The sequence below is a fragment of the Mus pahari genome, chromosome 14 (assembly GCF_900095145.1).
Source record: "Mus pahari chromosome 14, PAHARI_EIJ_v1.1, whole genome shotgun sequence".
In the NCBI taxonomy this organism is placed as follows: Eukaryota; Metazoa; Chordata; class Mammalia; order Rodentia; family Muridae; genus Mus; species Mus pahari.
In genome coordinates, this window is record NC_034603.1 from 47880519 (window position 1) to 47905937 (window position 25419).

Consider the following 25419-nt stretch of genomic DNA (forward strand, 5'->3'; position numbering starts at 1 on the left):
GGCTACACAGAGAAACCCTGTCTCGAAAAAAAAAAAAAAAAAAAAAAAAAAAAAAAAAAGTTGATATGTGTATTATATATATATATCAGCCGAGCAGTTATGGCGGAGGGAGGCAGAGGCAGAGGGAGGTGAATTTGAGGTAATCTGCTCTACATAGTGAGTTCCAGGACAGCCAGGGCTGCACAGAGATATCCTATTTTTAAAACAAAACAAGTCCTTTTCTTGTTTCTTTGTCATACATATAATTAGACAGCCAACAGAGCATGTGTCTGTCTGTCTGTATTCTAGCCTTATTCTTTAGCCAGGCTAGCTTTAACCTCAGAGAGATATCCTTCCTCATCCTCCATTTACAGGGATCAGCCACCTCCTGGTTCCCTGCAGATCCTTAATTGAATTTATTAGCACTTCTCCATCCCATGATAAAACTTCAAGGAAGGAGCTGGAGAGATGGCTCAGTGGTTAAGAGCACTGGCTGCTCTTCCAGAGGTCCTGAGTTCATTTCCCAGCAACCACATGGTGGTTCACAACCATCTATGATAGGATCTGATGCCCTCTTCTGGCACGAGTGGGTATAAGCAGACAGAGAACTCCTATATAAACTAGATCTTAAAAAAAAAAAAAAAAAAAAAAAAAACTTAAAGGAGATTTGCTTCATGTTTAGTTAAAGTAAGTCTTCATCAGTGTCACAGAATCCTATCTACCTTGGGTATGAGAACTGGGTGTTTCACTTTAAAAATCTATATAGTTTTTTATTGTTGTTTGAGATGGTCTAGAACTCTTGAATCCTCTTTGCTCAGACTGGTGGCATTATAAGTGTCCGCCAACATACTTGGCCATAATTTTAAAAAATGTTTTTATTATTTATTACCTATATCTACACATGGACCATAAAACCTGTGCAACAGGGCATATGTGGAGATCAGAGGACAACTTCTGGTAATTGGCTCTCTCCTTCTATCAAGCGGGTCCCGGGGATTGAACTCAGGTTGTCAGGCTTGGCAGCAAACAACTCTACTACTAAGCCACCTGATTACTTCTATAATAAAAAGGATATTAGCCAGGCGTGGTGGCGCACGCCTTTAATCCCAGCACTTGAGAGGCAGAGGCAGAGGCAGGTGGATCTCGAATTCGAGGCCAGCCTGGTCTACAGAGTGAGTTCCAGGACAGCCAAGGCTACACAGAGAAACCCTGTCTCGAACCCCCCCCCCCCCAAAAAAAAAGAGCACTTGCTCTTGCAGAAGAGCCAGGCCCCGCCCCCAGCCCCTGAAGGCCAGAAGGGTCAGTTCTAGAGCTGTAGTTACATGCAGTCATGAGCTGTTTGATACAGGCAGAAGAAACCAAACTCTAGTCTCCTACAAAAACAACATGCACTGTAATCACAGCGCCATCTCTACAACTCCTGTTGTAAATATCCTCCAAAACTGGGAAATGTTAGTTAGTGGTCTCACTTTTTTAAAATGTTATGTTGTTTTCCTATAGATCCCACATTTAGTCTAGTGTTTGATGGCTGCTTTGAAGAAATCAAATTCAGTATTCCTTCCCTGGTAAGTTTTGAATTTTCATGATTACTGATTATATATATTACAATTCTGTAAAAGATATCTTTTAAATTAGATTTATAGTTTTAAAATGTGGGGGGGTTTAAAATGATTTATTTATTTTTATTTTATGTGTGTTGGTGTTTTGCTTACATGCTTGTCTGTGAGAGTGCATCAGGTGCCCCAGAAGTGGAATAACAGAGTTGTGAGGTGCCATTCGGGTGCTGGGAATTGAGCCTGGATTCTCTGGAAGAGCCCTTAATCACTGAGCCACCTTTCCAGCCCCTTACAATGTGGTTTTAAAGGGAAATGTTAAAGCTTCTGAGTTTTAAGAAACCTGTGATGATTTCCTCGTTTGCTTTAAATTGAGGTTATTTTTCAGATGTTAAGTTTTCTGTGTACCCTAATATTACTTTTTGGGTTGTGTTTTTGGGGTTTTTTCCATTGAGACTGTCTCACCATGTACCATTGGCTGGTCTGCATCTATCTTTGTACGTCTGGTTGGCCTTGAATGTACAGAGCCCACCTGCCTCTGCCCCAAAAGTTCTGAGATTTAAGTGTGTACTACCAAGCCCAGCTCATTCCTTATTTATTTGTTTTGTTTATTGAGACAGGGTTGCTCTAGACTGCCCTGGAGCCAAGGACCTCACGCGTCGACCAGGCTGCCCTCAAACTCAGAGACATCTGCCCTCTGAGAACTGGGACTAAAGGCATTCACTACCACACCCAGCTTCATTCTATTTTTAAATAATATTTATTAAGATGAAATTTTATTAGCATTTAACCTTGCACTTATCTGAGTGCTGACATTTGTGAGAGGCCAATGTAAACATAATCCATATCTGGATGGAAAACGACCTCTTTCCTTGTGAAGGGTCTGTGTATGTGTTCCTCATGGAAAGAGGACCTATGGGATTATCCTAAGAACAGGGTGAACACTTGAAACCTTCAGTTTATAGTATTAACCTTGTTTGTATTTGTGGCATTTGGTTTTGTGTTTTAAGATTTATTTTTATGGGGCTGGTGAGATGGCTCAGTGGGCAAGAGCACCCGACTGCTCTTCCGAAGGTCCAGAGTTAAAATCCCAGCAACCACATGGTGGCTTATAACCATACGTAACAAGATCTGACGCCCTCTTCTGGAGTGTCTGCTACAGTGTACTTACATATAATAAATAAATAAATCTTTAAAAAAAAAAAAAAAAAAGAAGTTTAAAAAAATGTATTTATTTTTATGTGTATGAGGATTTGCTTTCAATGGCACAACGTGTTTATTTGTTGTGTGTGGAAATTAACGAGAATGTTGTATCCCTGAGACCTAGGGTTACAGGTGACAGGAACCACTGTGAGGGTGCTAGGGACTGAACCGCTGGTCCTCTGCTAGAAAAAGTGGTTTTTTTTTGTTTTGTTTTGTTTTTTAATTTTTTTTTAACATTTAAGTACACTGTAGCTGTCTTCACACACTCCAGAAGAGGGAGTGAGATCTTGTTATGGATGGTTGTAAGCCACCATGTGGAAGAGCAGTTGGGTGCTCTTACCCACTGAGCCATCTCACCAGCCCAGAAAAAGTGTTCTTAACCTCTTAGCCATCTTCCACAGCACCTTCCCCTCCTTTTCTTACTTTAACTAGGCATTGTGGTGCACACTTTTAATATCAGCACTTGAGAGGCAAAAGCTATTTATTCTGTGTGTTTTTATGCTTATATGGGTGCACATGTGACCTGACAGATCCATGGAAGTCAAAGAACTTCCACACTGGATTTCTTCCAGTTCATGAGTTACCTTTTTATTTTTATTGTAAGGTGAATATTTTTAATTTTAATGAAGTCAACTATATCAAGTTTTCTTTCATAATTTTTGTTTCTATATCCATTTAAGCTTATAAAGATTCTACTTGCCAGGCAGTAGTGGTGCACGCCTTTAATCCCAGCTCTTGGGAGACAGAGGCAGGCGAACTTCTGAGTTCGAGGCCAGCCTGGTCTACAAAATGAGTTCCAGGACAGCCAGGGGGGCTACACAGAGAAATCCTGTCTCGAAAAACCAAAAAAAATAAATAAATAAATCAATTAATTTAAAAAAGATTCTACTTATGGAACTTTACAATAGTTTTGTTTTTGTTTTTACTTAGGTCTAAAACCTCTATAGAACCAAACTCTCTAAGACATGGTTTGTTTTCTTTATAGATGTCTAATTGTCCAAACATTTATTCAAATACCTTATTTTTGTTTTGTTTTGAAATGAAGTCTTTGTATCCCTAGCTTTGTATCTCTACTGATTTGCAGTGTTGTGTTTGTTGTTTTCCAGACTTCACTTTGTTCTTTTTGTTTGTTTTTTTTTTTGTTTGTTTGTTTTTCAAGACAGGGTTCCTCTGTGTAGGCCTGGCTGTCCTGGAACTCACTCTGTAGACCAGGCTGGCCTCGAACTCAGAAATCCACCTGCCTCTGCCTCCCGAGTGCTGGGTTTAAAGGCGTGCACCACTACTGCCTAGCTTCACTTTGTTCTTAATATTTATGTGATAATATAGTGTTGGCTTGGTTATTGTAACTGTACCAAGTCTCAAGAGTAGAAACTCTAACCCCTCCCTCTAACTGTTCTTTTACAAAACCATTTTGTTATGGGTATTACTCATTTCTCCACCAATTTTAGAGATAAATTTTTACAATTTATTCTGGTGTTTTATTGGAATTGCATTGAATATATAGATCAAATTTGGGACAACTGACATTTGATGATACTGTCTTCTAATTAAGGTTTATTTGCTTAGGGGACAGTATTCATTTTCTTCAAATTTGGTTGGTTGGTTGGTTTTTTGAGTTAGGGTCTCTTTGTTGCCTTGGCCTTCCTTGGCTTTTTGTGGCTGCCTTATTTTATGTAACATAGGTTTGTAAATGTTGTAGCATCTGTATTCGCTTGAAACTCAATATGTAGCTAAGGATGAAGTTTGTAATGCTTCCTTTTCCCAAAATCTAATTTATAAGCTGGGATTATTGGTATATGTCACCACACCTGGGTCCATTTTACTTCTTTCTAATGCTTTTATTAATTAGGACTTAAGTACCACACTAAATAGAGGTGTTGATAGTGGGCAGTCCTAGCAATTTATAGAGAAGTTATATAGAGGAGGTAATCACTAGTACTATTGTCCATAAAAGTAGCTGTAGAGGATGTTGTTGTTGCTATTGTATATTTTTAGTAGGATTAAGGATGTGCCCTATCAACCAGATTTTAATCATTTTTATATAAGCAATAAATGTATTACTTAAGTTCGATTTTTCTATTTTTTATGTTACCCTTGAATATTGCACTGATACATGGGGCACAGATTTCATCCCGTTTTCAGTGCAATACACACATGCTTAAACCACACAGATGTACCCACATATACATACACCTGATGCATTCACACACACATGCATATAAAATCTGCACATGATTAGAATGCTTTATTATCTCAGTACTTGGGAAACTGAGAAAGAATGATTGCCAACTTAAAGCTAGATAAGGTTGCGTAGCCAGACTGGCTTCATAGCAAGACTTTGCCTCAAGAAAGGTGGTAGCGTACGCCTTCAATCCCAGTACTCTGGCAGAGGCAGATTTGAGGCCAGCCTGGTCTACAGAGTGAGTTCTAGGTCAGCCAGGGCTACACAGAGAAATGCTGTCTGGAAAAAAAGAAACCAAAACAATAGAAAATAAAAACCAGTCCTGGAATTCTGATAAAATGAAAGATTGTAAGCAAAATTCTTCATCATTATTCAGGTTTATTGCTATATTTTCTGCAATTTGTGTAATTAACCATGTGTTTCTCTCCCCTAAATCTTGCCTTGTTTTTCTATTTTTAAGCTAAATGTTGCCAGCTATCTACAAGTGATCTGTCTAGTTGAGAATTTCAGAACTGACTTTAAAGACTTTGTAACCTTGTTGACCGCAAATGCTTGTGACATCAGAAAAAGTATCCTTTACTTACAGTTTTGGATTAGAAGTGGAGGTGGAATTTTAGAAGAAAGACCATTATCATACTGTCGTAAGTAGTCTGTTATGTAAAACTTTTCGATTTTGAGACCATATTCTTATATATACTCTATCAAAATATTTCTAAAATTATAAGTTAAGTGTCTCGGTATGTTAATTTTTTAAAAAGATTTATTTATTTATTAAAGTACACTATAGCTGTCTTCAGACACACCAGAAGGGGGCATCAGATCTCATAACAAATCGTTGTAAGCCACCATGTGGTTGCTGGGATTTGAACTCAGGACCTCTGGAAGAGTAGTCAGTGCTCCTAACCGCTGAGCCATCTCTCCAGCCAGTTAATTTTTATAATACACATACATTATTTATTTATTTGGTTCCATTTTTGCTTTTGGTTTATTGAGGCAGGGTTTCTCTGGAACTCACTTTGTAGACCAGGCTGGCCTGGAACTCAGAAATCTGCCTGCCTCTGCCTCCTGAGTGCTGGAACTAAAGGCGTGCGCCACCACGCCCGGCTTGTGGGGTTTTTTGTTTCTTTTTGGTTTTACTTGTTTGGTTTTTGGTTGGTTTGGTTTTTTTGTTGTTGTTGTTTTGATTTGTTTTGTTTTGTTTTGGTTTTTGGTTTTTGGAGACAGGGTTTCTCTGTGTAGCCCTGGCTGTCCTGGAACTCACTTTGTAGACCAGGCTGGCCTCGAACTCAGAAATCTGCCTGCCTCTGCCTCTGCCTCCCTCCCAAGTGCTGGGATTAAAGGCATCTCGCCAGCCTGGTATTTTTCAAATGAATTATTACATTGTGTTTGTAATGGGGTGAGCACATTGTGGAGAACGAAATGGAGCGGGAGCCCTAAGGCTCGTGCCCGTGCTTTCTTCTATTCGGATCATTTCAAATGCATTCACATAATATTGGTCTTCATTACTCTTAAGGAGAAGATAGCAGAGATACACTGGTTTGTTCAGAAGATGGCTCTGATGCAAACATCAACTCTAAAAACACCAAAAGGAAGCGTGTGACCCTCCCCAGGTGTGACACTGGCTGCGCAGAGGCTTTGTTTGGACTCAAGAACATCGCCTCCCCATCCCAAGACTTACTTTCATTGTTGAAGGTATTTTCTGTGTCTGTCTGCAATGTTGGATTTTTGTTTCTGTTCATCTCCTTAGTATTTACCCTGCATTTTCAATCTTAGTCCAGGTTAAAATTCACTCAACATTTTCTAAACTCTAGATGTGAGATTTTTAATTCAATTGACTGTGCTGATGCCTAGGCACAGCTTTAAAAACACAGGATGGGACTCAGGTTAAATTGAGCCAGGCGTGGTGGGGCACACATCTAGTCCTAGCACTCTGGAGGCAGAGGGAGGTGGGTCTCTACTTCAAGCTTGGTTCCAGAACAGCTTGGGCTAGAAAAATAAAAAGTAAACGACATTTTGATACTGAATTGGAATATGTACTAAATAAAGAACACTAGTTTCTGAATCTAAATCTAGTTTAGAGTTAGAATGCTTTCCCCTCCCTCCTATCCCTTTCTTCCTTTTTTTCATTTGTTTTCTTCCCCAAGCCCTGGGTTTGGTCCGAGGATCTTAGTGCTTATTAGGCAAATGTTTTATCACTAACCTACCCAGCCCAGTCAGTATTGTTTTGATGTGTTAAATATAATATAATAAAATAACAAAGAGTAGCCACTTAATCCTTCAGGATAGAATAGGTGGCAGGGAGGTGGCTCTGTAATAAAGGTGCTTGCAGTTCAAGGCTTTGAGCACTCCAATGTGATGCTTGGGCCCTTGTGGTGGGGGGAGAACTGACTCCACAAGGTCTTCTCCACATGCCTCAGAGGCACCCTCCAAAAACAAAACAAAACATGTCGCCTATGTAGAAGACGCGTAAGGACAAGTCTGTGTTCATCAGGGTGGGAGGATGTCTGGAGTGGGCACTATAAAAGCATTCTTTACTCAATTGCTTTTCAGCACAAGATCAAAACAAAGGAAGAATGGCAGAAACTCATTCAGCTTCTCACCGAGTTCCACATGCAAAATATAGATCTGTTACATAGTAATCTTGAGGTCATCCTGCCACTGCCAGTTAATGTGGTTCCAGATGTAAGAGGTGCTTATGGCTTCCCAGTGACTACACAGGCCAGTGCATCAGCAAGCATGGGGCATCTTACCAGGAAGCAGGCAGAAGACCATCCATTGAGAAAATCACAGAAAAGGAAACAGAAAAAGATGGTGATCCTAGATGACAGTGACCTGTTTGACACTGGCCTAGACTTTTCTGGTGAACTGCCTAGCTTATCTCCTGAACCCTCCTCATCTGTAGAAGACAACATAAGCAGAGACAGCAATCCAAAGATTAAGACACAGAACAGTGGTTTCAAGCCCCACTCTGTACCTCAGCCTCCTAAGACACTAGCAGAGAAGAAGTGTTGCATGCTTGTTTCTCACTGTTTAAATTCTCTCAGTGAGTTCATGGAGAACATGTCCTTCATAGATGCTCTTTTAACAGATCCAGGGGAACAGAATGAATTGGAGAAACGTGCCTTTCACTGGACAAACGGAAAGGTTAAAAGCGGACTTTGTGATGAATTTAGTCTTGAGAATAGAGATAGGTGGGCTCCTCAGAGCGCTAGAGAATTAAAAGCAACTGCAGAAGCACTCAGCTTTACTAAGTGTTCTTCTACCATTTCAAAAGCACTGGAGTCCTTGAATTCATGCAAGCAATTAGAAAGAGAGCCAACCAACGAACTCACGGTCTGTGTTTCACAAAGGCGCCATGATACATGCTTCCGCCAATCAGCAGCTAATCTAGAGTAAGTAGATTTGTTACCTTCTATTTATCAGTAATCAATGGCAGGGATTCTTCATACTGATTTACAAATGGTGTGCCATTGCTCATGGGAAACACTTAGTCTTAACATAGTTTCTCCTGCAAATGAAACAGATTGTTGAAGAAACTAATTTGAATGGAAATTGTAAAGCCAGAGCTAAGTGTGGTGGCACACACCTTTAATCCCAGCACTCCAGGCAGAGGCAGGAAGACCTCTTTGTTCGAGGCCAGAGTGGGCCACAAACTGAATTTTAGGACAGCCAGGGCTACATAGGAAAGACTCTGTGTGTGTGTGAGATAATTAATTTGGGAGCTTTTAGGCAACAGAGAGGTGCAGACTTGTAACAGGTAAAAGGTAGCCATTAAGATATTTCACTGTGACACCAGGCATGTGAGTGTTCACAGCACAGAGATCAAGAATTTGGTGCCAGGGCTGGAGAGATGGCTCAGCGGTTAAGAGCACTGACTGCTCTTCTGAAGGTCCTGAGTTCAAATCCCAGCAACCACACGGTGGCTCACAACCATCCATAACAAGATCTGGCGCCCTCTTGGAGTGTCTGTTTCCCTATGAAGCCGAGTGTGGTGGTGCTAGACTGTAATCCCAGCACTCGGGACTGAGGTTGAAGTCAGGCTGAGCTATGTAGAGTTCCAGTCCAGTCTGGGTATATATGAGTGACTGATCTGCTGACAGGAAATTACAAGTGTTATCTGGTCTAGACCAGAAGCAGGAACACTGGTTATATTTGGGGTTGTTAAGTATTTATATACAAAATAACAAATAATACTTACTCTTAATTTTTAGCAATGCTGACAAGAGGATGGCAGTCATTAGAAGTGTGTTTTCTAGTCGTTCTTTCCTGACCCTGGGTAATAAACAAGCTAGTCTCATTGACTACCTGCCAACTCTTCGGGACATTTGTCGGACAGAAAAGCTAAAAGAACAAGAGAAAAATAAAAGAAGGTAAAGTGTTGTTTTTTTTTTTAAAGTTAATATTCAGGTACCTATGTTAAGATTAATAAATGTTTGTGGGAATGAAAACACTAATATTAAATATTTTGTGGTTTTGACAGGTTTCTGCACTATTTTGAAGGAATTCATCTAGATATTCCTGAAGAAACCATAACTACTTTGGCAGCTGGCTTCCCTTGATGCTCTCCGTCATCAGTCTTGTACAGATGGTGTGGTCCCGATGACCTACTTTAGAGTATGGTGACTTTAAAGAAGAGCTTATTTCTCTTAATGTAAATTTTAAAAGACTTTTGTATTTTTGTGGTTCAAGTATTTAAAATGAAAATTTTGAGTTACAAATTGTATATATGACTGTGACATTTTTTCTGAATGTTTGGATTATCTATTTTTGCTTTACTGTATACTTTCTGTATGTGTGAACTATTTGTAGAATAATTTTTACTTATAGATTTCTAGAGCTGTTTCAGTTCTAAGCTTACCTGTCCTTTTTCCCTTTTCCTGTAATCTTCCTCTACTGCCAAGCTTCAGAGCTGTACTGCTGTAAATAGGCAGTCTCTAAAGTTACACAATGGAAAACAGTTATGTACAGGGTATTTTAAAATGTCCTAGGAAGTAAATTATGCCTCGGTTGTGGAAAGCATTGCCTTTGTTTCTTGTGCCTTCTTCCAGCATGTTTTACCATTTAATCATTGAGTCATTAGCGTTGACAGAGTAAAGCATTCTGAATTCTAGCATTTACCTAGATAAGGTGAGATGAAAAGACCGTCTATCACTCCCTGTAGTTATACAGTCTATTGGATTTTGCCAACTCAAATCATTTGTACATTTTCAGGTACTTTTATATCATTATGTTTTATTTCATAAAGAGTAATGACACTAGTTTATCTATTTTGGACAACTTGTTGATGGTTGAAGAAATAATGATGGATTCTACCATGGGGTTTCTACCTAACTGCTGTTTTCATTTAAGTATGGCTTTTGTTGTTGGTTTTCGGTGCTGAGGATTAAATTTAGGGGTTTTTGTATTATAGGCAAATGTCTTGTGTCTTACTATATACACAAGCGTTGTGTTTTAATAATTATTTGCAATGGTACATATCAAACCCAAGATCTTGTGCATTCTATGAACATGCTTAACCACAGAGCTAGAAACCCCATCCTGTTTTTGAGGCAGGGTCTGGTATATTGCTTAGGCTACTCCTAATCTCCTTGCAGAATTTTGTAATCCCCATCTCAAGCTTAAGTACTTCAGGTATATGCTACCACACCGAGCAAGGTCATCTTTTAATATTTTTTTGAGTACCTATTTTTAACTTTAGTAGCAAGATTTTAAAATGCACATTTTACTTAATGTTATTTTGCAGATAATCAGGTTTGTTTAAAATTCCTTCATAATGTAAATATTTGTAAATATATTATTCAGGTACATTTTCTGATGTATTTTTAATTCAGAAGGATCCTAGTTTTGTACTTTTTTAAAATATAGGTGCATAACTGTTTACAAGTGTGTATGGAGATGTGTTTTTACCTCTTGTTCAACCTACCTTTTCTTGTATTAGTAAATTGATCTAATTAAAAGTTAAAGCTAAATGCTTGGTGTATTGTTTAAATTATTTGTTTTTAATTTTTTTGCTCATTTGTTTTGTTTTGTTAGACAAGGTTTCTGTGTAGCCCTGGCTGTCCTGGAACTCGTTTTGTAATTCTGTAGACCAGGCTGGCAGAAATCCACCGCCTCTGCCTTCCAAGTGCTGGGATTAAAGGCATGTGCCACCCGGCTGGTCAATGCTTTTTAAAGATTTATGTTTTTTATGTGTATGAGTGTTTTTCTGCATGTATGTATGTGAACCACATGCTTGCAATGTCCTTGAAGTCATGAGAGGCCATTGGGTACCCTGAAATTGGAGTTAAGGATGGGTATGAGCTGCTTACCATGTTGTGGCAGGGATCTGTACCCAGGACCTGTACAAGGGCAGCAAGGACCGCTGAATCATCTGTCCAGCTTTTTTTTTTTTTTCTTCAATTTTTTATTAGATATTTTCTTCATTTACATTTACATTTCAAATGCTAACCCAAAAGTCCGCTCTACCCTGCCCCTTCTGTCCAGCTCTTAAAGCTTATTAAGTGTCTGTCTGTATCTGTGTTTCCCTGCTGGGTGGCTTCTATAGGCATTTACCTGTTACTCAGGTGTTTTATTATTAGGGTCTCCGATCATTCTCAACAACTAATCAACCAATGTAAAATAAATACATAAAACTGTTCAAGTTCTCAAAACTGCCTCTGTAGCAGGGACATAACCTAGTGGGTGTTTTTTTAGTTTGATAGAACATTTTTTCCCCATTACTAGGTGTCAAACCTAGACAAGCAGTTTACCACCAATTTACAACCCCAACCTGTCTTTATCAATTTGAGGGGGGCTGGGATTGGGGAAAGGCAGAAGGAGTTTGGGGACAAAAGAACCTCACTATATTCCCAAAGTGACCTCACACAATCTTACTGCTTCCCTTCCCTCTTCTGAGTGCAGGTTACAGGTACAACTATCAATTCAGCTAGTTCATCCTCTTACTAGGGTTATGGTCTTTGTTTTTTGTTTTGTTTTAAGTTTTTCAAAACAAGGTTCCTCTGTGTGGCCCTGGCTAGCTATCCCAAAACTCTGTAAACCTGGCCTGTCTGGCCTTGGACTCAGATCGGCCTGCCTCTGCCTCCTACAGTGCTGGCATTAAAGGGATGCACCACCACCACTACCCAGCTCTTAAATTTTACTTTTGAAATGGTTATCTTGTTTTTCTATGTGTATGTATGTTTCCTGTGTGTGTCTGTGCAGGAGAACAAAGAACACCACATCCCTTGGAACTGACATTATAGGAAACTGAACACCTGCAGTGAGGGCTGAGAACCAAACTGGGGCTCCCGAGAAAAGCAGCCAAGTGAGAGTAATGACCAAGCCATCTCTCCAGCCTGGTATTTGCTTTTAAATGGAGGTAACTTTTGGCTCTGTGTGGCTCCTTATTATTTAGAACTTAAGCAAAGAAGGCACAGAATCTCACAAAATATTTATTGATTTGGTCTTGGCTCATTTTTTTAAGCCAAAAATCTGATTTTACAAACATGGAAAATATATTCAAAATGTTTTCCACTAACATGGAAGATGGGAATCATTGCTTTAATAAATAAGTATAACACACACACACACACAAAAAAAATAAGTATAACACTAGAGTGAGTGCATTAACATTTGAGCTCTGAGCCTTTGTCAAAAACTAATTCATAAAAAGCCACAGCTTGTAATAATGAATCATACAACTCTTCAATCCGGTATGAGCTCCTGACAACCTTCTGTCTATATTGCACTATGAGGTCCTGTGGGAAGAACACCCGAGGCTGCTCCTTCACCACAGACTCAGAGAGGAACTGCTTCACTAGCTCCCTCCCACTCGTCCTTGTGTCACCGATCATCAGGTCAAAGTGCTTGCCCACAGCATTTCGATTCATGCTCAGCACGCGGTGCTGGCCATCCTCTGCAAAAGTCTTGTTGAGTAAGGCATACAGCATGGCTTCTGTGATTAGAAAGTGTAACAGTATAGGAAGCAGAGATGTGTTCTGAATGGAAAGTCCTGATTTTTCCAAAATGTAGAGATCTGCTTTAGGTATCTTTGAAATGACTGAAGAAATCTTAAAAAAAAAAAAAAATTCAGAAATCAGAATGTTTATGTTTCATATTTGTCCCATTTCTAACAACTCTGAGATAACTCAAAAGCTTCTTGAACTGACTTTGAGACTCAGCAACTCAAAATTTTAATAATTTGAAATATTCCAGGTAGAACAGAGGGTTGGCCTTAGCCTGGACTCTGCTGGTAGCAAGGGGCTGGCTGGTCAAAGCCTCTTAGAGACATGCGCTCACTGAAAGCAATTCCTGCCCATTTCACATCTTGAAGTCCTGAGTTCAATTCCCCAGCAACCACATGGGGGCTCACAACTGTCTGTAATGGGATCTGATGCCCTCTTTTGGTGTGTCTGAAGACAGCAACAGTGTACTTTTTTCTACATTTTTAAAGCAAATATAATAAAGCTATACTAGTAAAAGGTGCCCCAAAGACCCACCTTCATTTTTTTTTTTTCATCCCTTTTGGAACTGCCAGACTCAACTGTACAAGGAACCATGAAGGAATGCACAAGACAGAAAACAAGGAGCAGGGACCAACCACTGCCTCACCTCTTCCAGATAAAAGGATGTTGGGTATGTTTTGTTAGTTAATTTCCAGCACTCAGTCTGCTGCCAGTCCAGCACAGTCGGTCTCCGGTCAAGGTGAGCCCATGCAATTCTTCGAGTACCAAAAACAATAGATACGATACTCTTTACTGCCTAAAGGAAAAGAACTGATTTGATGACAAGTGTAGAAATCTCACAGCTATAAACCTACAAACTCAAAATGCTTAACAACTTTAGGTGATCAATAGATCACCTAAAAGACTTAACAGATGTCTTAAGGGTCACTCTTTTTAAAAAATAAATAAATAAATGCTTATTTATTTGTTTTATAATCCACGTGGTGGAAGGAGTCAGCTGACGCCACCCAAGTTTTCCTCTGACTTCTACAGTGAAAGGGACACACAAATAAAGATGCAATTAAATTAAAAGAAAATTGATGGGCAGTGGTGGCACCGCCTTTAATCCCAGCACTTGGGAGACAGAGGCAGGTGGATCTCTACGAGTTTGAGGCCAGCCTGGTTGGTCTACAGAATGAGTTCCAGGACAGCCAAAGTGTATACAGAAATCCTGTTTTGAAAAAGAACAACAACAACAAAATCACAAGATATCAAAAGAGGAAGAACACCACCTCGAGTCTTCCCTGGCACACGTGTGAACAGCACACATGTGAACATACACCCAAACAAAGAGGGTGTCAAGATGGGTTAGTGGAAAAAGCTGCTTTCTAACAAGTCAAAGACCGAAGTTTAATCCCTGGGATACAAGTGGTGGAAGGAAAAAAGGAATTTAGATTATCCTCTGACCTCCCACACTCATGTCAGAAACATACAGAGAAGTAAAAGAAACATAATGAAAAGGGTAGAGCACCATCTGAAAACACGGACCTTCTGATTCACTGTGCAAGAATATTACTGTTAACCCGTTTGCACACAGCCATTCATGGACAACCGATTGTTTTTTAATTATTAAAACTGTTTTTGGCCGGGCGGTGGTGGTGCACGCCTTTAATCCCAGCACTTGGGAGGCAGAGGCAGGTGGATTTCTGAATTCGAGGCCAGACTGGTCTCCAAAGTGAGTTCCAGGACAGCCAGGACTACACAGAGAAACCCTGTCTCGAAAAACCAAAAAAAATAAAAATAAAAAAAACTGTTTTTGATGTGTGGCTGTTTAGTGCTCTGTGTGAGGTATATGTGCATCAGTATTGTACAGGTGTCTGGGTGGGTGTATTCATAGGGAGCCAGCAAACAAGTTTGAGAACATCCAGGTTAAAAGTTAAGCCAGGTTAAGCCGGCCTGGACAACAGAATAAGACCCTGCCTCAAAAAATAAAAATAGGGGCCAGTAAGAAAGCTCAGCAGGAACCAAGTGGTGGTGGCCCAGTCCATCGCTGCCAGCACTCGGAAGGCAAAGGCATGGTGACAATAAGGACTAAAGTGATTAAAACGAAGCCTTGTAGCCTTGGTCGTTCCCGTTTCCGACACAGAAAGTTGTCTTCCCGCCAGCCTAATTCCTCTCTTCCAAGTTGAGCTTTCAGCAAACTTTCCCCAAGTCCTTCCTTACAGGATCCCTCCGACCACCTGGCAATTATCAGTACTTTTCATTTTGTGCAACAATCGCCCAGTAATATGAGTATATCTAGATTCCTAACTAAACCTAAAGGATCTTATTTTGGGTTGGTGAGATCAATCAAAGGGTTAGAGCACTTGCAACCAAGCCCACCAAAACCCCACACAGCATAAGAACTGACTCTTGAAAGTTTTCCTCTCTGACTGAGAGAGAGAGAGAGAGAGAGAGAGAGAGAGAGAGAGAGAGAGAGAGAGAGAGAGAATGAATTAGAAATAAAACAAAAACCTCGTCTCTCACCCACTACAGGGAACGGTGCTTTGCTTTCCAGAGTAAGTTCCCAAAGGGTAGCTAGCTGGTCAGGGGGAGACTGTACCTTGAGTCTCTCTTTCTCTACACCTGGCTTGATGAACTTTCTCAGCAGCCACTTTTCCTGTGACTTTTTCCTCCGTCTATTCTCTGGACAGAGAATGGAGTTACAAACTTCAACAGCAGTTTTATATTGGATCAAGGGCACGTCTATCAAATTCTCCAACCTCTGAAAGGGCCCAAACTTCTTTCTGTGTTCTACAATATTGACGGACTTTCTTCCTCGAAGCAATCTGAAAGCTTCCAGTTCTTTATCAGAAGCTGTATTCAACACTTGTAAGATAGAAGCCTGCTGCTCCAGGGAGAAGAGCCTGTCCAATGCATTCCCGGGTTCCTTTCCATTTGCATCACAAGCAGCAACGCTGGCAACAAGCTTCTCAGGTGCAGTGGACTTTCTCTCAGAGCAGATGGTGTTTAGGACTGGAGGTAGGGATGAGTACTCCGGGACTGGAAACCATCTCAGCCTCCCTAAAAGGTAAACGTGAATTAGAACGTTCTCCTTTGACAGTTAATACCCAAGCTTGTGCAGTTATACAGACTCGCACACAAACCACATTATCACAGAGAATTGTCTTTAAAAGGAGTGTAGAGCTGACTGGAGTTGTGCACACCTTCAATCCCAGCACTGGGGAGACAGAAGCAGGAGGATCTCTTGAGTTCAAGGGCAGCCTGGTCTACAGAGGAAGTTCGGGGACAACCAGGACTGAACACTGAGACTCTGTATTGAAAAACGAACAACCCAGCAGTTGGGAGGCAGAGGCAGGCCGATTTCTGAGTTCCAGGCCAGCCTGGTCTACAAAGTGAGTTCCAGGACAGCCAGGGCTACACAGAGAAACCCTGTCTCAAAACAGACAAACAAACAAAAAACAAGCTAGGATTTGGGAGGCAAAACCAGGCAGATCTCTGAAAGTTCATGGCCAGACTGGTCTAGTACAGTGTTCCAGGCAATGAGACTGTCTGCAAAAGTAAAAACAATCAAAAAGGTTAGGGCCGGTAGGTAGGGCCTAGTTTCTGGCAAGGCCTTGGTTTCTATACCTAGCACCACTTAAAATTATTTCACAAGTCTGCTATTTATGGCATTTATAATATTAAGAGGATTTTTTTGGTACCGTCTCTTACAATTGATCTCCACTTCGTTTTTACTAGTTTATCATCTGATGGAACTAAAGGAAATTAAACTTTATACGTTTATAATAAAATGTTTTAGCTGGTCAGGAGTGGTGGTCCTCACTTGTAATCCTAGCACTTAGGAGGTGGAAGCAGGAAGATCAGGATTTAGCTACATAGTGAGTTGCAGGCCAGCTTGGGCAACAAGGAGCTCTGAGTGGGGCAGGCGGGGCTGGTGATATTAACTAGGTGGTAGGGACAGTTGATCTTGCTCTGCATGCTTCTCAAGATAGTTAACAAGGCTGTCTTTTTGCAAAGTCTACCCCGTGCAATGGATAACTTTATAAGACAGTGGAAAGTCACTCTCCGCGCGCGGCCACAGGAAGAGGACGCAGGCAGAGGGTGAGCGAGCTACATGGTGTCTGACTCCTCCGCCCGCAGCCCGGCCCGGGCAGGGGCGCACGCGCGTGGACCCTGGGCCACTAAAGCGGACGGGCTCCGGGGCTGGGGACAAGAACGCCCCTCAGCTCCGCTACAGCTCCACGCTGGAGAACCGGCCACGGGGCAGAAGAGAACCACTCCCGGTTACAGGCAAGCAACCAACCTCGTGCTCAGCAACCCTACCTCCGGCCTTGATGAGGCAAGCAAGGTTTGTCCTCCAAGCCATCGCCAGCCTCTCCCACGCTTGTTTCCCTCCTCCAACTTCCGGTTTCGTGTGTTCCAACAAAAAGTGCTCGGCCGGGGCTGGGCAGAAGGGTTCCGGCGAAAGAGACAGTCTCGGGGAAATGCCAACTGAGTTCCTAGTGATTGATGGCTGATGGTCTCCGGAGACTGTGTGGCCGGGCGGGATCTCCGAGATGCAAAGGAGTGGACTAGGTTTAATCCTGTTTTGGGGCGAGTCTTCTCTGCGTTCCCAGACACACAGAGACAGCCTTGAGCAGGCAGTGGGGAGCCTGTATGCACACATGGAGCCCTGTGCGGAGTTGAGAGGAGGAACTGGGAGAGTTGCGAGGGACGAGAAGGCCAATGTGTGAGGTCGCTTTGACGCTGGACACTTTTGGCTGTTTGAAAAGGATGGAGGGAGGTGAGTCTGGAGCCGCATTGGACCCTTGGAATGCGGAATGGAACAGTTGAAAAAGTCGGGCAGGTCGCTTGTTTTTTAGTTGCAAAGTCAGATTAGAGGGGCTTTCTAGAAAAAAAAAATTGGTCATTTGCAGCCAATGTGAGGCTGGACTGGAGAAGAGCCTGTGGACAAGAAAGTGGAAAGTGACTATGGTGTGTTTTATGGAGCGTGGTATGGTGTGGTGGGAGGGGGTGCGTCAGCGGACCCATCCTGAAGCATCCCCCACCTCCCTCCCCATGCATCTTCCATTCTTTTTAGGTTTTTTTTTTTTTTTAAGATTTATTTATTTATTATATGTAAGTACACTGTATCTGTCTTCAGACACTCCAGAAGAGGGAGTCAGATCTTGTTACGGATGGTTATGAGCCACCATGTAGTTGCTGGGATTTGAACTCTGGACCTTCTGAAGAGCAGTCGGGTGCTCTTACCCACTGAGCCATCTCACCAGCCCCTTTTTAGGTTTTTTGAGACAGGGTTTCTCTGTGTAGCCCTGGCTGTCCTGGAACTCACTCTGTAGACCAGGCTGTCCTGGAACTCAGAAATCCGCCTGCCTCTGCCTCCCAAGTGCTAGGATTAAAGGTGTGAGCGCCACCACTGCCCAACTCAAAAAATTTTAAAACACAAAATTTTATACAGAATTGTTTCGTTGAATGGCACAGAACTGCTGAAATGAACCATGGGGAATTTATTCCCTCACACTTCAGGAGTCCAGACACCTGCGACCAGAGTGACAGGGGGGTTGGTTCCTTCCGAGGACTCTGCAGGAAATGGTTGCATGCTTCTCTCTGACCTTCAGGTCATACATACAGATGTGTCACTCTGCTGTCACTAGGCATCCACACGGACCTCTCACGAGAACAACGGCCATGTTGGAATGGCCACTGCTCCAGCCCAGTATTGTCTCCTTTTGGGAGAAGCAGGTGTTTTTGAGATCTTATTCTGTATCCCAGGGTACCCTTCAACTTCTGGGCTCAAGGTCCCCTGTCCTCTCAACCACCTAAGACAGTGGAGCTATGTCCCAGGTCCATGGGTCAGTCTGATTCCTTGGACTATGTAGTGCTGGGACATGAATCCAGAGCCTCATGCGTGCTAGGCAAGAGCTACACATTCCTCAGCCTCCTTGTCATTTCAACTAATGACATTGCTAGTGACCTTCTTTCCAAATAAGACTGCCTACTCCAGTACCAGGAGTTACGATTCAATTTATCTGTTTTGAAAGATGTAATTAAACCGTTAACTCTCAGGAAATAGTAAGTTCTGGAGTGAAAAGGCCATCATTTCTTCCTGAATTGGAAGCTTTGAAAGAAAGAAAGAAAGAAAGAAAGAAAGAAAGAAAGAAAGAAAGAAAGAAAGAAAGAAAGAAAAACGATTTGGGGGCTGGAGAGATGGCTCAGGGGTTGGGAGCACTGACTGCTCTTCCAGANNTCATGAGTTCAATTCCCAGCAACCACATGTTGGCTCACAGCCATCTGTAATGGGCTCTGATGCCCTCTTCTAGTGCGCCTGAAGACAGAGATGGTATACTCACATACATAAAATAAATTACTTTAAAGAAAGATTTATCGCCGGGCATGGTGGCNCACGCCTTTAATCCCAGCACTTGGGAGGCAGAGGTAGGCAGATTTCTGAGTTTGAGGCCAGCCTGGTCTACACAGTGAGTTCCAGGACAGCCAGGGCTACACAGAGAAACACTGTCTCCAAAAAACAAAAAAATCTGTACGTTTCAAAAAAAAATTTATCTTTTAAAATTATGAATGTGTGTGTTTGTGTGTTGTGTAGGGTGAGGGGTGACCGAAAGTGCAGGTGTCCGAGGAGGCCAGAGGACCCCTTGACGTTGGAGTTATAGCTGGCCAGGAGTCACTGATGTGGATGCTGGGAATAAACTCCAGTCCTCTGCAAAAGCAGTGCTGCCTTTGAACTGAGCCACCTCTCCAGCATTCACCTTGAAGTTTTACACTTTCAAATCCATTTATGTATTTGTGACGCGGTTGTGCATCTGTACACGTGCATGCATGATGGTCTGAGGACAATTGACTGGATATGGGTCTTACCTGCTACCATGTGAGTTCCAGGAATCAAACTCAGGTCACCTGGCTTGGTGGCAAGACCCTTTGCTCAGTAAGCCATCTCACCAGCCTATGTAAAAAATAAAATGCCACCAGGCAGTGGTGGCACTTGCCTTTAATCCCAACACTTGAAAGGCAGAGACAGGTGGATCTCTATGAGTCTTAGGCCAACCTCGTTTACAGACCTAGTTCCAGGACAGCCAGGGCTACACGCAGAAACTCTGTCTCCCCAAATGAAAAACGAAACAAAACCAAAAAACAACAAAAACAACAACAACAACAACAACAAAAAACTCCATTCAAACATGACCGCTATCCTCAGGAGATGTCCCTGTGAATGCCTAGTGACAGCAGAGTGACACATCTGTATGTATGACCTGAAGGTCAGAGAGAAGCATGCAATCCATTTCCTGCAGAGTCCTCAGAAGGAACCAACCCCAACACTCTGGTCGCAGGTGTCAGGACTCCTGAAGTGTGAGGGAATAAATTTCCCATGGTTCATTTCAGCAGCTCTGTGGCACTCATGCCTGAAACAAACCCTTCGGAGTCCTCGGGGTGCCTTTGAGAGATGGTATGGTTCAGGAAAACACAACTGAGTTCTTGCTAGCTGCCAAAGCAGGGAGTTTCCCCCTGAGCCTCAGCTTCCTCATTTGTAAGTTGGAGGCGGTGGCGGCGGCGGCAGCGGCGGCGGTAGCTGCCTCACAGGACTTGGGACACCGAGTAAAGAGAACACAGGTATAACGTACGCTCCGTGGGTGCTGCTTTTCCCATCAGAGTGTCATCTGTTCTTCAGAGTTAATGACTAATAGCTTTGACCGGAAATGTCCTCATCAGAGCCTTCATTCAGAACTACACTTTGACCAGAGACTGGAGGTGACAAGGAAAGTGACAGACTAGTCCTCGTGGTTCACTGCAAACCAGAACCAGGGTGTTCAGAATGAAAGTGGTCATCTTCCTCCCGAAATCAGCTGCTTCTCCTTTCCCCGGTTCTTTTTCCAGAAACGAATTAATTTTGTTTGTAGAGATTTTTTTTTTTTTTTAAATCAGTCCTCCATAGCTAGATATGGTGGTGCACAGCTATAACCATAATGTTCAGGAAGCTGAGGTAGGAGGATGGAGGTCAAGGGCATCCTGACCTAACTAATAAGACCCTGGCTAGGGTGGGTGTAGCTCTAGTCTAACCTACATGAGGCTCTGGACTCACGTCTCAACACTGCACAATCAAAAGACTGAAGATGTCAGAGGACCTGGCCTCAGGTCTAAAAAGAGAAAAACCAAACAGGGCCAGCAAGATGGCTCAGCAGATAAAGGCATTTGCTGCTAATTCTGACAGCCTGTGTTAGTCCTTAGAACCCATGTGGCAGACTTGACCCACATTATTATTCTCTGACCTTCACACGTGCAGCACAGAACACAAGTGTGTGAAGACATCAATAGATAAATGTAACTTAAAAAAAAAAGACTAAGCAAAAATGTTCATAACTGAGTTATGTGAACATTTTATTTTCTTTTGTTTTTTGAGACTGGGTTTCTCTGTGTATCGATCACTGTCTGTCCTGGAACTTGGTCTGTGGTCCAAGGGGGCCTTGAACACCACCTGCCTCTGCTTCCTGAGTGAGTGCTGGAATGAAAGGCATGCGCCACCGCTGCCCAGCATGAACATCTCCTAAGGCATCAAAAGTATACAACTTGCAGACAAACTATACTGGATTCCATTAAAGCTAACAGTCTGCTCACTGAAATGCACCGTTATGAGACAGCCGTGTGGGTGCTGGTAAGAGCAGTAGGTGCTCGGAACAATTAAGCCATCTCTCCAGCCCACACAATAAAATGAATCTTAAAAATATGATATATGCCGGGCGTGGTGGCGCATGCCTTTAATCCCAGCACTTGGGAGGCAGAGGCAGGCGGATTTCTGAGTTCCAGGACAGCCAAGGCTACACAGAGAGACACTGTCTCGAAAAACAAACAAACAAACAAAAATGATATATATAAAAATTTAAAGGGGGCTGGAGAGATGGCTCAGAGGTAAAGAGCACTTACTACTCTTCCAGAGGTCCTGAGTTCAAATCCCAGCAACCACATGGTGGCTCACAGCCACTTGTAATGGGATCTGATGCCATCTTCTGGTGTGTGTCTGAAGAAAGCTACAATGTAGTCACGTACATATAATAAGTAAATAAATAAATAATATTTTTTAAAAAATTTAAAGGGATGTAAAATGTTATGAAAACTATGATTGGGACCATATCAAATTATATGTGAAAGACCAGAAGGAAACAGACAACTCTCGCATCACAGGGTTATTAAAGTGTGGGGCTCAGCTGCCTGACATTGCCTTTTTTTTTTTTTTTTTTAAGATTTATTTATTTATTATATGTAAGTACACTGTAGCTGTCAGATCTTGTTACAGATGGTTATGAGCCACCATGTGGTTGCTGGGATTTGAACTCCGGACCTTCGGAAGAGCAATCGGGTGCTCTTACCCACTGAGCCATCTCACCAGCCCCTGACATTGCCTTTTTTGGAGGTTATGTTCCCAAGCTCCACCTGATGCACTGATGAAAACCTGCCACGACACACTGGATCCAAACCCCAGCCTCAGCTCTGTACCCACCCAGAACGCTTCACTCCAGCACTGTGACATCGGGAAAATAACTTATTGTCTCTGGGCTAGAGTTGCCTTGTTCACCAAGCAGGCCTAAAACTAGTCTCTATTCATTCCGGCGTTGTGACAAAGATAAGATGAACTTGTGCAAGTCAGCCCCACACTGCAATCTATGGGCCATCAGTGGGAACCGTGTTTTCTCTCACTGTGTCTTCCAAATCCCTTATAATTATCGTTTTCTTGAAAATGCTAAAACTAATAAATATATTAATTTTTTACATTTTCAAAGAGGTCATGCTCTGTTCCCTGGGGATCTCAAGCCTGTTCCTGGGAACAGAGCAGAAGGCTTTCTTCCAGGCCTGCTGCGGTTCATCTCAGCTGGACAGCACCAATCTGCAAAAGAGACTGAATGTTTGTGTCCTGAGGAGCCCTGGGAGTTTTTGTTTACAGAGGACATTCTGTCCCAGGGTCCTGACTTCTCCATCACCCCAGCAGCTGCTGTCTGGACTGAGCACCCTAGAGAAGCTCCCTCAACCCACCCTCAAATTCTGGTTTCAACCCTCAGCAATGGCCTGGGGCAAGATAGCCTCTGGCTCAGAATTCTTCCCTTGGGAATAGCTTCTAACCTCCTTTCTGCTTTCCCTCCCCCTTCTCCTTCCCCTTCCCCTCCCCCTTCCCCTCTCCCTTCCCCTCCCCCTCCTTCTTCCTCAGTACTGGTATTTAACTTAGGGCTCATGTGGGCTAGGCAAATGCCCTTCTGCTAAATTATAAAGCCAGCTTTCCATTTTATCCTTTTTTCTTTGTTCTCTCTCTCCTTTTTTTTTTTTTTTTTTTGGGGGGGGTGGGTTCTGAGACAGGGTTTCTCTGGGCTGTCCTGGCTGTCCTGGAACTCACTCTTTAGACCAGGCTGGCCTTGAACTCAGAAATTTGCCTGCTTCTGCCTCCCAAGTGCTGGTGTTAAAGGTGTGTGCCAGCCTGAGGTGGCGGGCCCTCTAAGCCTGGACTCTCCCATCCAGCCAACTGCTCATGGCCGTAGAAGTGACGATTGTGTAGGACAGGGGACTGGGACGCAACCTTGTTAATTCTTGAAGAAGAAAAGATTTCTTTAGGGGCTGGAGAGAGCCCAGCAGTTGTGAATGCTTTCAGTTCTGGCAGAACCCACATTAGGTTCCCAGCAGCTCCTTGCTCCTTGCTACCTTTAACACTACCCCCAAGGGAACCGGTGCCTTTGGACTCTGCAGGCATCTGTGCTCAAATACACATAGCTACCACAAACACATACACATAATTTAAAAATAAATATTTTAAAGTGATTTATTTTTACATACACAAATACATAGAAATAATATAAAGCTTTAAAGATGATTTCACACACACACACACACACACACACACACACACACACACGCACGCGCGCGCGCGTCTGGGCTGCTTTGAACAGCCTGACATGGATGCTGGGAACCCTGACTAGTTTTTCAGCAAGAGCAGCTCTAAACCACTGAGCCATCTCTCCAGCTCCTCTTTTTATGTTTTATTTTGAGATAAGTCTTTGCTCAGGTTGGTTTGGAACTCACTGGGTAAGGCAGGCACGCCTCAAACTCTCAATCTTTCCGTGTGTCTTGAGGAGCTATGATGAAAGGATTGCTCCCACGTTCCTTTGGCTTGTCATTTCTGTGCACACAGGCAGAGTAAAGCGTCTATCATACCAAATCCAGGAGTGGGTGACAAAGTTTCTGTTGGGTGATGAGCATGTTCTGAAAAATCAGTAGGGAAAATAAAGGTCAAGAGCTTTCAGTTATAGGATGAACGCAGCAGGGTGGTGATGTGCATGGGTTGTCTGTGGCGGTGAGGGTAAGAGAGAGAGAGAGAGTATGAGTGTATGTGAATGTGTATGTGAGTACATGTGAGTGTGTGTATGCAAGTGTGTATGTGAGGGTGTATGAGTGTATGAGTGTGTGTGAGTGTGTATGTGAGTACATGTGAGTGTGTATGTGAGTGTGTGAGTATGAGTGTGTGTGTATGTGAGTACATGTGAGTGTGTGTGTATGTGAGTGCATGTGAGTGTGTATGTGAGTGTGTATGTGAGTGTGTGTGTATGTGAGTGCGTGTGAGTGTGTGTGTATGAGTATGTGTGTATGTGAGTGTGTGTATGTGTGAGTATGTATGTGTGTGTATGAGTGAGTATGTGAGAGTATGAGTGTGCGTGAGTATCTATGCATGTGTGTGAGTGAGTATATGAGTGTGTATGAATGTTTGTGTTGGGGGTGAGTTTTTTAGTAAGGTTATTTTTTTAAAACCTATGTATATAGGTCTGTGTCTGTTTATGTGAACATAATAACATGATTTTGAGTGCCCTCAGAGGACAGAAGAGGGCATCAGGTCCCCTAGAACTGGACTTACAGATCTCTCTCTCTCTCTCTCTCTCTCTCTCTCTCTCTCTCTCTCTCTCTCTCTCTCTCTCTCTCTCTCTCCTGGATGTATTGAATATGATAACATAATCATTACACAGTGTACCAAACTCAGGATGAGAAGAAAGAGGGTTTCATGAAATAAACAGACTAAACAACACTGTAACAGGAAACCTGTCTGTCAGCTCCTGTTGCACACACCATTTGACCACAAGACCTTGAGTAACAGCTCCTCCGGGGCTCAGCTGTCCGTCTCTTCTGTGAAATGACAAGATATCTGCTACCCACCGAGGTACATCGTGGAACTCAAGCACCCAGTCTGTATTATCTCCTCAACCCCAACAAAGAGGCAGGAAGCAGGGCGCCTGTCACGAAGTGCCAGCATACCATCACTTTTCCCTTCTTAGGATGGCCGCAAGTCCACCTTAAACCTTTCCTATCTTTTAAAATAAAACCTTCAAAAATAAGGAAGGGCAGAGAAATCCAAGGGGCCCTGCAGTCGGGCCTCCTCTCAGTACTGTGCTGAGTGAGGCTCGGAGGGGTTAAGAGTGAAGATGCAGCCAGGCGTGGTGGCACATGCCTTTAATCCCAGCACCCGGGAGGCAGAGGCAGGTGGATTTCTGAGTTCGAGGCCAGCCTGGTCTACAGAGTGAGTTCCAGGACAGCCAGGGCT

At 42.7% G+C, this 25419-nt stretch overlaps 2 protein-coding genes across 2 annotated transcripts in view; one reads left to right on the top strand and one right to left on the bottom strand.

Annotated features, from left to right (window-relative positions):
- Positions 1-10867, top strand: part of Atad5 (ATPase family AAA domain containing 5) — a 51347-nt gene extending 40480 nt beyond the window's left edge. Inside the window, exons 18-23 of the mRNA XM_029546104.1 lie at positions 1480-1544; positions 5378-5558; positions 6431-6609; positions 7468-8309; positions 9129-9287; positions 9398-10867. Of these exons, the coding sequence (XP_029401964.1) occupies positions 1480-1544; positions 5378-5558; positions 6431-6609; positions 7468-8309; positions 9129-9287; positions 9398-9476 (1505 nt within the window). The 3' untranslated portion in view covers positions 9477-10867. The remainder of the gene's footprint in view (positions 1-1479; positions 1545-5377; positions 5559-6430; positions 6610-7467; positions 8310-9128; positions 9288-9397) is intronic.
- A 1467-nt stretch (positions 10868-12334) lies between these two features.
- Tefm (transcription elongation factor, mitochondrial) lies at positions 12335-17268 on the bottom strand. The gene is made up of 4 exons (XM_021213723.2): positions 17166-17268; positions 15442-15902; positions 13507-13656; positions 12335-12965 (listed from the first exon to the last, which is right to left on the bottom strand). The coding sequence occupies exons 1-4, from the start codon at positions 17206-17208 to the stop codon at positions 12522-12524; spliced, it is 1098 nt and encodes a 365-aa protein (XP_021069382.1). The 5' UTR covers positions 17209-17268; the 3' UTR covers positions 12335-12521.
- Between the last annotated feature and the right edge of the window lie 8151 nt (positions 17269-25419).

Bases quoted from the DNA above. Each gene is read 5' to 3' on its own strand.
- Tefm (XM_021213723.2), bottom strand. From the start codon at position 17,208: ATGGCTTGGAGGACAAACCTTGCTTGCCTCATCAAGGCCGGAG. The intron at 15,903-17,165 runs GTAGGGTTGCTG...TTTACCTTTTAG, and splicing joins TTGCCTCATCAAGGCCGGAG to GGAGGCTGAGATGGTTTCCA. The intron at 13,657-15,441 runs GTACAGTCTCCC...CTTTTCCTTTAG, and splicing joins TAGAGAAAGAGAGACTCAAG to GCAGTAAAGAGTATCGTATC.